At 36.6% G+C, this 12132-nt stretch overlaps 1 protein-coding gene across 9 annotated transcripts in view; it reads right to left on the bottom strand.

The window, feature by feature from the left end:
* PRKAG2 (protein kinase AMP-activated non-catalytic subunit gamma 2) overlaps positions 1-12132 on the bottom strand; it is a 223771-nt gene that overhangs the window by 2427 nt on the left and 209212 nt on the right. For 8 of the 9 annotated variants that reach the window (XM_075746691.1, XM_075746694.1, XM_075746695.1 and 5 more), the window contains 7 exons: positions 10625-10670; positions 9745-9799; positions 8044-8170; positions 7216-7381; positions 6849-6886; positions 3767-3913; positions 1267-1360 (listed from right to left, as the gene is read on the bottom strand). In XM_075746691.1, the coding sequence (XP_075602806.1) occupies positions 1267-1360; positions 3767-3913; positions 6849-6886; positions 7216-7381; positions 8044-8170; positions 9745-9799; positions 10625-10670 (673 nt within the window). The remainder of the gene's footprint in view (positions 1-1266; positions 1361-3766; positions 3914-6848; positions 6887-7215; positions 7382-8043; positions 8171-9744; positions 9800-10624; positions 10671-12132) is intronic. The other variant, XM_075746692.1, reaches the window with a different exon arrangement.

The following is a 12132-nucleotide window of genomic DNA, read 5'->3' as shown; positions in this document are numbered from 1 at the left end:
CCATTAACAGTAAGTTCTATTTTCCTCATCCTTCTACCCTCCAGTCACGAGGGAAACTACCTCCTCTGCCTGGAGAGGCACCATCTGCCTGTCTTTACATCTCCCTCTTTGAGAATTAAGGGGTATATGTCCCTCCTTTCTAGGCAATGAGCCCATCTGGCCCAGGCCTTTGGGCTGATTTCTCATACTCATCCGTACCTTTCACAGAAAGCTGAGTTACTTGCTCTTCCAGGTCATTAAAAGGCACTAGATGCACTGACATAATACCTCCAGCAGTCCCACTGGTTACTTCTTTTCAGAGGAGAAATCTTACTATTTTAAAAAGCTACGTTAAGTTTCTTTAAACCTACAGAGGAGAAAGGCTTTTATGTTACCATGTTACCTATCAGTGCAAGTAAGAGATCCCAGTTAAGCTCACGTTTAGACTTTCTTTTTTGAAGGACATATCAAGCTCCATTTGCTTAGTCTGATTTTTTTTTTTGAGGCAAAATTCTAATCCTGAAGACATTTTTTGTCTTTCTCACACAGCCAAAAAGAGGGCTTTGCTTTAGTAGTTGTGACACTGATGTCACTTATGTGATCAAAGTGAAGTTACAACTAAGAACGTAAAGCAGGTTAGTAACTTGGGCAAAAGTTAAAAAAGCTCCACCAAACCACCTCTCCTCCCCCAACCAACCAACATAAAAGTAGCAGAAATAAACCTATTGTTGGATGCTCTTGTTAAAAGGAACCCAATCATGTTTAGTAATACGCTAGAGCTTTCTACTGGAATAGTTCTGGTGGTCTGGGGTGACGTCTCTGACATAGTTGTGCCAACCAAACCCCACGGCATAGCTGGACAACCACAGGGCTCCGAGGAGGTGGTTTTGCAGAGCTAGTGGAAAGAAAGCACAGCTGCATCCACACTGGGAACACTTGGCCAGAGAACAGAAATTCAGGAAGGTGCCCTGTTGTAGATGTTGTCTATACAGGCAACGTTCAACTTTATCCTGGTTCTCCTGTTAAAACATTAATCAAGACCTTTTTTTCCTAAAAAGAAGATATAAAGACAGCAATGACGTTCATGAAGCTTCTGCATGCATTCCTCAGAGAACAAAAGACTGACAGTTAATATTGTCAGCTTTTTCCTGAAGACAAATGAAAAGTGTATTTAAGAACTATGATCAAACAGTTACAAAAGTTGAAAATCAAGAGTTTGTCATTGTCAAATAAATTAAAACCAGCAGGGTGTACACAGTACCAAATGACTCATGGCAACATCCATACCTGCTGGTGTGAGTACCAAAGCTTGTAGAATGTCAGAAAGGGAGATGATACCCACAATGCTATCTGCTTCATTCACTACCACCAAACGATGAACCTGCAAGCAGGGAAACTATTTTGAGATATTTGCCTGATTTAAAATAATAGCTAAAGCAAAGAAAAACAAAAAAAAAATCTTAAAGTAATGGAGTATGAACACAAGTAGAAAAAAAAAAAAAAGAATGGTTCAAAGTGTTAGCAACACCAGTCTCATACAGCAGTACAAACATGCTTACCCTACATAAATGAAAACTAGCGCATGCTTAAAAAGCACACGGCTATCTGTCATGGCAACAAAATCAGACTTGAAGTGACAGCTAAGCCAAGATCTAGGTCTTTAAATTAATTCTGCTCCCAAGAAGTGGCACTCACATCAAACATTTTTCCCCATCTTACAGGCTCTGCCCAACTCAGCCTGCGATCTCAAAAAATAAGATACAGTAATAAAATGAGGCTTCCTTCTGAAAAATACTTGCACAGAGAGAGGCACAGCACTAAAACTTCTTGCATCTTGACATGTCCAAGTTGGTTTTAACCTAATTTTTCTCACAGGGCTACAAAATTGAAACTCAGTACTGGATTGGTTTTAAAATCCTCATTTTGCATGAAGACAGAAAAAAAAAAAGATTCAGCTTATCTGTGCAAACTCACTCTAGAGTTAATAAACACAAGGACACAACATGGAAGAAAGACATCAACAGTAAGACTATATTTTTAAATAATGATTTTATCATTACAAATCTATTCTAGGAAATGTTCTATACTGCAAAACTTTTGTCTTAACTATGGGAAAGCAGGTGGATACTCCAATATCCTGAGGCTCATTGGGCAGAGCAGGCTACAGCAGTGAAAGATGACTGTAGAACCTGGATTGCCTGAATGTCAGTTCTGGCACCAGAATCCACCGCAGCTAGAGTTGTATAACCTAAACAGCACAGCTGAACCAGCTCATAAGTAAGCAATACTAAATAGGGTGTTTGTCAAAAGTTGAGAGCCTACTACGTGTTTACTTTTAACCCAAGTGAATTCTCTCTCTCTCCACTATTTTAAGATCAAATAATCAGATGTAACGGTAAAGAAAGTGAAGAGAATTTTTCTCATCTTCTCACGGAGGTGACAGTCTTGATTTAATAGATATGTTAATTTATGATTGAGGTCAACCACTTTGTTGCTAGTCACATACAAGAAAAGAGGAGCTCTGAATTATTTGAACAGTCATACCCACCTGACATGGGGAAGAAAGAAAAAGAGGGTGGGAGAGAAAAAGATTGTTGCATTTTCTTTTTGATGAAACTATGTTGGTGATATTTTAGATGGGGTTATTAGTTTTTGTATATGCACATATTTAATAATTTTATTCTTCTCTCAGTGTAATGAATTAAAAAAAAATGGACAATGTAATTGTTTCATTTCCAGTAAGATCCAGCACTCGTCTGGCAGCTAAAAATAGCATGTAGTTTTGACTGACTCATTTTTACATATAATCTCACTATGTTTAGACTGAACCAAAGGGTAGGAGTTGTTCTTAAAACCCAAATGTCTAAAAGCTTCTCAAGATGATAGTAATAAAATTATACAAATTCAAAATTTGTGTATCAGCAGTTAGAATTATTTAATTTCAGGAAGAAGCTCAAGCAGATGCAGAAAGTTACAAGTAAAAATTGCTTAATGGAAGTTCTAAGGAGATATTAACAAAGTGGAAGTTTTACTCATATCAAGTATATGTATAGTTACAGCCCTGAAGATGAAAAAAAAAAAAAAATCTTGTAATTGAAGAAGTTAAAGCATCTACATGGAGTGGATCACACCTTGGAGACAACTGAAATGGTTAAGAACGGATTTTCTTCTGCAGAGAGGTGTAACAGGGTAGGAAGACCTACATACACATTTGCCTCTGTGTATAAGAAAGTTCCTAGTACCAACAAACAAGATAAACAGCACCAAAAGAACACAAATCACACAGATACATCATTTACAACAGGGGTGAGTGAAGGTTTATTCACAAGAATTGATTTTCTGGCCCTGTTTCACAGTATTTGTATGAGAGCAGTGCAGGACTCTGCATGCATTAACTAATTGTACCCATTAAATTTCCTGAACAATAGGCCAATCAACCTAGCTATGAGCTGGAGTTTTAAGAATTATTTGTCTGCAGAACTTATGGCAGGCTTGGAAGAAACCCAATTCTTTCATAAAAAGCTCTGCATTCAGTTCAGTTAATGTCATAAAACAGAGACGCAAATAACCAAGTATTATTCCAGATGTACTGTACATATCTTGCACAGCCCTATAAACATCTATAATCTAAGTCTATAAAGGAAACTGATACCCAACACATGTGTTATGAAAAAATACTTTCACCAAGTAACCAAAATAACTTAGAAAGGACAAATTTCTGCTATTTATTAGTTTGGTAATACAACTTTTAACTTACAGTAAAGAGAAAAATAAAAAGCGAACTCACCTCAGCCTTCACTATTCTATCCACAATGGTCTCCAGTGTTTCCAGCATACTACACTTTACAACACCTTCAAAATACTGAGAACGGTGCTGTAGGGCTTGCGTCACCGTGATATCTAGGTTATTATATGTTTTTTCAGCAGCAAGATTCTGAAAGAAAAAAAAAAAAAGGCACGTAACACATTTCAGTACTTAGTAATAAAATACTCAATAAAGTAAATATTTTGGCATCAAGTAGATAGACAGTTCTGGTGTAAATTGAGTCTATTCCAAGTCACGTATTAAACAAAGCAGATGCTCTTCAGCTTCAGTTTTTGGGAACAGTCGAGCATGCAATTATGTTAAACGCCACGTGACAGACTGGGTTAATTGGTAAAACTGTTTTGTGATATGCATTACGCCAATGAAAATCTCCTTACTTTGCTATCTGATATTTGGCTTGATGTCATTCATCCTGCTTTTGCCGTGAGTAGAAAATGTAAAGATGAAGTTCTACAGATTTTAGAATATACAGAATATAATTTAAGAATACACAATTTTTTGTTGTTTGTTTTTCAGAGGATACGGGAGGACACCAACTGCTCTGAACATCACCCATGAAGTAGATCTTAGTGGAGAGCTAAGGAGAGAACAATTAAAGATTTTCTTCGCCTTTCTTATTTGTGGGCTCAAACTCCCTCTCCTGGACTATGCTGGCACTGCCATTTGACAACAATGTGTATATATATTTTAATAAGTACTGCAAAAATAATATAAATGAAACCCCATCACTACCACTAAAAATAAGAAGATTTTTAAAAAGAGATTGAAAGCTGACATTCTCAACTTTCATTTTGACAACAGGGCCATGCTTGTAGCAAGAGGACTTTGTCCAGACCAGCAAAAGCTTTCTTTGTAGGTGAGACCACAGCCATATTTTGATAGTGTTGGCACATCCTGGCCTATTGATTTTGTGTACTGAGCACCGAAGGAAGAACAAAGACATTTACAATGAAAACACTGCACCAAGCAATAAAATGAGATAATTTTTGGCTAGAATATACTCTGACTGGTCAAGTTTTTGGATTAAATTACACTGAACATGACAAGATAGGTTTGAGATGATCACGAAGATACGAGCAGTTTTAGTTAGCTCATTTAGCTAATTCCTAATGAAGGACATTAGGAGAACACAAAAAGCCTCTGCAAACTGAGGTCACACTACCCACAATAACTAGTGTAATATAAAACTCTTTCTATACCATCACACCATTCCCAGGTTTCTCCCATCAAGACCCTGAAAATTAATGCAGAACTTTATTAAAATGAAAGAAATCTATCAACTTAGCCAGCAGTATATACAGGCATAGCTTAAACTGCTGATTTAGCTAAACATATTAGCCATGTGGTTCATAGGTAAAAATCATCAGTTGCATCTTGCAAATTTTGTGTTTATTGGAAGATCAGATTATACATTTCAGACTTTTTTTCTTATTTTAAAGCTTGAAGATCAGGTTGAAGCAGACTGATGAAAAACTGGAAGCCTTGGCGGTGATTAATTTTTAAGAATAGAAGATAGGCAAAGCAAACGAAGTATTACATATCTTCAAACTGCTTCACTGTAAAGTTATTAGAGTACATACACATCCAAAGCCAGAAGATGTTCAAGGATGCCACACCACCAAGAACAAAGTATCTTTTTCCCCCCATTTAATAAGCAAATTAATATTTCTGAGGAAAATCTCAACTAATCAATAGATGCCCTAACTCTTTCCCATGTTACTAGCTTGGAACAAACAATTATATCCTAAAGCCTTTGTGGTGGGTTATTTTATTTTTTCTGATCTCAAAACATAATTTTTCCAAATAAATGATCCAGCATCTCTAGAAATCCTATGTTTTTTGTTGCCCCATCACTTAAATGAGAAAACAAGTGAAAAACATAAGGAACCCTCTTCCTTTTGGTGTCTTTCTGAAAAACAATGGGTAATAAACGAAACATGCCCTGCCTCAAAGTCTAACACAGTTACAAAGTAAATTGAGATGCCAAACCCACCAACTGTGAAATTTCACTGCCTTTGGTATGTTAGATCACTCTCGTTACAGCTACTACCTATTCCCTGACCAGCCTTTATGGCAGAACAGGATCTTACACAGTAGAGAATCCCAAAGAACAAAAAGACAAAGGCCTAGAAAAGACAGGCAAGAACAGTGACATCGTGAAATTTTCAGTATGAAGAGCACTGTTTGCAGCCAGAGATATTTATAAGCTTAAAGTATTTCTGTTTGGGACTATTCTCCATGTTTCTGAAAGCATTCTACACAGTGTTTCAGACATCTGGATTCTTCATTAGCACTAGTAGGCTGGTGGAATAAGCAACTTAGGCACTTAAATCTCTAAAAAATCATGTAGCTATCAGAAGTTCCAATTAGAAGGAAGATGCATACAGCTGGGAGGGGACAGGGATAAAAAAACCCACACAAAACCCTAAATATATTTTTCAAGTTTCAGAAGCCTCAAGACTAGAAGAGCCCTTGCTCTCCAAGGATGGCAAATCATGGCATGAATCTCACTATGTTGTTGCACGCCTAAGGGAAAACCAGAAACAACATGCTGAATTCGATCTAAACCAGAAGGAATACAGACGTAATACTCCGGAGTCAGAGACTCACACAAAAGAATGGGCCAAGTAGTTTTAATTCACTGAGAAGGTCAAGTCGTACAAAGTACGCAGACTGCATGGAGAAATTTGCATTCTCTTTGAAAATAGACCGTGGAATGGCAGCGGCTGGGAAAAGAAAATCCTGTCTCAAAAATAGAAACAAACGTAAAAAGCCTATGCCCTCTTTTTGTAAGAGTACAGCCAGATCTAATTTTGGGTAACATCCAGAGCAGTAGATGCCTGTGTGCAAGCAGTATTACTAAGGATAGCTTAAATAAACAATAATTTAAAAAAACGCTGTGCAGGGTGAATTGAATCTGGTTTATTCAGTTTGTTAACTAAAGCCTAAGGAACAAAATAGCCAAAATTCATATATTAACAAGTTAATTTGCAAATGCTTACTGCACATAAAATATTTAATAGAATTTAAGAAATATACTTACTATTACATCAAATTTGGAATAAATATCTACAACTTTTCCTAAAAAGAAAACCAAAAGTTAATAAAGCACTTAAAATACAAAATTAGTTCTCTTGCTTCCTGCTTTTGTTTGTTATCTTATAATCATACAGAAAGAAAACAGACAGGTCAAGAAAGAAAGATGGGGGAAAAACCCAAACAACCTACCAAACCATGAAGTTCTTCCAAGCCTATAAACCTACATCTTGCATAAAGAGGTTTTTTATATGCCCTTTTGCCCTTGCTTTTTTTTTTTTAAAATTCTTTCTCCTCTCCCCACCCCCAATCAGTCCAGGGTCCAGCACCATTCATCTTCCCACACTTTTGTATACAGAAGACTCAACACGCACCTGACTCATCCACAACAGGTAATGCCGATATCCTTCTCTCTACAAATATATTCAAGGCTTTAATGATAGGAGTGTCTGGATGTATGAAGGCAATGTTGTGGTAAGTTCCTATTCCAAGTTCATCCAGATTCTTCTTCATAAAGGCAGGCTTTGGCATCTCTGACATCTAGGGAAGTCAGAATGAATGTATTTACAGGGCAGTTTTCTGCACCTACCATGTATCTTTCCGTATGATTGGTATGTACATTAGGAAATCTGTATTCACGCATCCATCTACAGACTCCAAATGATAGTTACAGATTTGTTACAGTAATCTGCTACTACATTAAGTTAAAGCCAAAACAAGCCGAGATCTAGAAGCATTAATTCTGTTGAAAGAAGCTCTAAATTAAGACTATGTAATTAAGTTTTTTTGCTCATTTATTTATTTTTGTAGTAACCCATCACTAAAAGCTTTTGATCCTACGCTGTCATTCCCACTAAAACTGGGGAGATAAGACAGCAAAACATACTATACGCTTATTTTGAACTCTTGTTGCTGTGTAGATCTTCCAGAAAGGACAGCAAACAAATAGCCAAGACAAGACCTTGGTATTTAGATTTCTTTAAATGACTAAAACAATGTAAAGGTAATGTACAGGCCCTACATCAAGCTTTAATTTCTCTGTCATCAAAAGAAGACACGCACAGACACAATGAATATGGAAGTTTATCAAAAAGTTTCTGTACAAAGCCTTAAATTACTTAAAGATTTCTACTGAGGGAAAAAAAAACCAGTTAAGCAAAGCACAACTTTAAGCTTAAAGCTAAACCACGTCAAATACTTACAAAAAGCTGGAGGAACTTGAGGATTCTTTTATGGGTAAGTATATAAAGTGCATTTCCACTGACAGGATCTATAACTGGCAATCTGTGGATTTTGTTTTTGATCAATGAATATACAGCATCAAAAAGGCTGAGGAGAAAAATATTAATTTTTTTAAAATGAATTCTAGCTGTCAATGAGTAACATCAAGTGATATATACACATATTTACAAACTTCCATGAAGTACATATCATGAGTAATTACTTGTATTATCTTTAATGTTACAGAAACCAGAAGTTAAGGAATTTCAAAATAACTTTTGCATCTGGTGAAACAGATAAACAACGATATGCTCATGAATGTCTAAAATCAGTAAGAAAATGTGATGGAAAGCGGCTTTTTGTGGTAGAAAGAATAGCAGAAATATTTCTGCACAAGTGTAAATTGTTTTTCCAGTGAGCGCTGCACTCACAGTATCCCTGCATTCAGAATGGATATTTCTGTTCAGAAACTGACAAACAGCGAAAAACAGTGTTCTTGCCTTTAATGCATCTCAGTCCCAAACTTCTATAACATTTCACATTCTGAGCTCACACACAATATGTTCCGAGTCCATTGCAGTAATGAACTATCCCCATTTGATACACATGGTGCCAAGATTCCCACCGTTGCACGGTAGATTCCACCCCTGGAGTAGCATTTAACTGCTCCTAAGTGCTGCAGTCTGTCGCAGAACCCAAATCCATTTCCAGATCAGGTCTTAAGGTGACTTGCTGTATCCTTTTATATAAGTCCTACTGCATCTTCTTTATTGCAATACTTCTCTTGCTGCACCTTTGACTGAAAGCAATTGTAGTATTTTGTTGCCTTAACAATATTCTTTGCAACCAGCTACCATTCAAAATACATTCCTTATGGCTTAATTGAATGACTTATTCATGACTCAGTGGCAATTCATTTGAGGATACAGCATATCATTATTTTGAGGTAATCACTAGAGTTCCCTTCACCAGTTTCCTTCAATTGGACGTAAACAATCCTATTCCACAAACTGAAAGCAAGAATCAGAACTTCATTCTCCAGTTCGGCAATTACGTAGTACTCAAGTGATCAGCTAAAGCTCTCTCTCAAGTTACCTTGGTAAATAAGGTATAATGGCAGTTCAAAAACTATTTCTTTCAAATTCTATCAAGAACAAAAGGGCAGTCATTTATATTTTAAGGAACACAACCTAGCAGTAGAGCAGAACAACACACACAGATATCGTCTTCCCTTTATTTAAGTAAAGTTACTTGCGTTGAGAAGTACTGTAAGTTTTCAATTACTGTGATTGCTGAGAACACAACAGCTGAAAGGCTCTGTACAGTTTTTGATTTTCATGAAACAAACATGACTTGCAGACTAGCTTGAAGGGTCATCATGTTGTCTTTTTTGCATATTTTTTGGCAATTAATTTTGATCCACGTCTAGTTCATTTACCAGAACAACTATATTGATAAAAGACAAAAGTTAAACTAGAAATTCTCTTCTTTGGATAATTAAAAAAAGTCCTCACTTGCAATAAAAAGCTCCCACACCTTCCTGATTACATTAGAAGACAGTCCTTCATTATTGTACTTCGGTTTACAATATAAACTGTTTCTTATATGAAGAAGTCTTAAATTCGGTGTTGAGATGTAGTTAGTTTATTTCAAGTTAAGCAGACTGAAAAGCAAAATCCTACCTTGCATCTGGGGAGATGTTCACTAAAGGTTTAAATGTCTCTTGTAAATAAAGCTCTGTGTATAGAAAATTAATAGACCATTACCAATTTATATGAAAACATTACCTTTTTTATGAAAGTATTTTATGAATTCATTCATACAAAATTAAGTGGAAGAGAGAGATCAATATATACAGTTACTTTAGATATTCTACCACTTATGCACATTCCTCTACACTGACAGTAAAGACAAAAGTTTAAAAACAGGACTAAACTCATTACCACCAGGGGTCACTGCAACAACAGCAAATAATGCTTTACCACTTCCTTTTCTGAGAGGGTCTGCTGCTGCAGAGTACTTCTAGGTATTATTTCATGGCATATAGGTTTGTTTGTTTGTTGTTTTTTTTTTAAACATGAAGATTCCTCCCTGCATTCAGCCCTTCTGTTCACACCCAGCACGTTCTGTGAATTTCTGGTCACATCACACAATTCACTCGGGCATAGCTTGTTGCTCAGCCATCAGTTCACTCAATATGTAGGGCCATCTAGTCATTCTGCATCCTGGCTCAGACGCGTTTCCATTCCACATACACTCATCAACTCGATAGCCATACATGCCACTTTACTCAGTTTCTTTTCTTCTTTCTTAAAGAGTAAGATGGTATGAATCATGAACAAGTGGCAAAGTAGTATATAGCCCAGATCACTCTAGTCCACATACTGTTTTCAAGTAGAAAAATAAGCAGCAGGAGCAAATAGGTAAGCTTTTATTATTCCCACTTTCATTAAAAAAGTATGTGGAGAGAGACAAGCTAAGTCTATGATTTAATTAAAAATCCACTATGCTGAAAAACATTAGAACATTTTAAATTATTAACCAATTAGTAAATATTCTTACCCCTCCAGGTTTCTATCTTGTGCTCCTCCAATTCATAAATCTGAACCTAGAATGGGTAGATGGAAAGTTTGCTTAAGTATTAATTTTAAACCAAAAATCATTAACAATCTTATAAATATCTGACTAATTTCTTTACATGTCATTGCAGGCAATCTAACTGAGTAAAAACAGTCCAGAATAACATTTCTTGGCATTAACAAGACGGAAGGGTGTGATCCTGCTCAGTGCAGAGTACCTATCATTTCAGGGGACAGGAAAGATCTTTTACCTGCCTAGGTTTGTAGTCTAGATCTCTTCCAGACACAAAGGCATCTCCTCAGTAATTTATCTTACCTTAAAACAATGTCAGAGTAAACCATCTGATGATTCCTCACAAACCCAAACCAGTAAAAAGCTTTCCCTGACCACTTGGCTTAATGATAACACAGATTAATTTTACTGTTACTTGATTACAAACAAGCAAGAGCGCCAGGTTTAGTGCTCAGTTCAATCAGAAAAGCCAACATTGTATTCATCCCCCCTTCAAGTTTTAATCTTTTACTGATGTTACATTCTTCAAATGTTTTCAGACACTGCATGCTCTCAGCATTTCTCCTGTGCCAGCAGTATTGCTCATCTGACCTGTGTTCAGCTGGTCCCGGGAACAAAACAGGCAAAAAAAAGTTACAAAAACATTGTTAGTTTTCTGCTGGTTTAGCTTCCTTAACTGGCTCACAAAAAGGACAGGCAAATGATACTCGGCAAAGGATGCAGCAAGTCTGCACCTTTTGATAGCAGCTTATCAAATCAGATCAGCAATAACATCAAACTACCCTCTAAAGTCCAGTCTTTGAAGTTTAGAACAAAACAAACCCAAAACCAACAACAAAAGACACAGTCACATCACCAACTTCCTGCTGTTCAGCAGCTATTTCAAAGTTCTTTGCCAAAAGATCAGATAACCTCCCTACAGTAGCTCCTTCCATCTTGCTGATGGTTTTCTAAAAACGTTTCAGATGTGAAGCTACCTTTCTCTAAAGATATCCAGCTACAAGCCAGACACTTGTAATAGTAATTGCACTCGCTATAGCCTAGGCCAAAGGTGCCTGTCGTCCCTAACACAGCTCTTCTCTGTCAGGTACCTCTGCAAACACTGCTGAAGCTGAAGAGTTTCTAGGTGAAGGGTAGAAGTCTCCACAAAGCCTACTACATTTATCTTTGAGCTACAGGAGACTACACTTTGGTTACTCTCTGGAATTAGCATCCTTTGAAAAGTGTAAGGGAATGTTAAATCGATATACTGTAATTGGACTACTCAAATACACCTTTTTTTTTGATGACATAAGAGATAAATCTTATTTTAGGACACTTGACAAAAAAAAGGCAGTTAAGGCAGTGGCGTGCAGTTCAGAAGATCTACTCAAGTGATCAAAAGAATAGGAGATCACTTTAGATGCTGACAGGATGAGGCTAAACCTAGTTCTTTGACCATACTATAGGGAGAAACTACCTGAATGTTCCTCATCAAT

This window comes from Balearica regulorum, chromosome 2 (assembly GCF_011004875.1).
Source record: "Balearica regulorum gibbericeps isolate bBalReg1 chromosome 2, bBalReg1.pri, whole genome shotgun sequence".
Classification (NCBI taxonomy): Eukaryota; Metazoa; Chordata; class Aves; order Gruiformes; family Gruidae; genus Balearica; species Balearica regulorum.
This window is presented reverse-complemented; position numbering and strand designations above follow the sequence as displayed.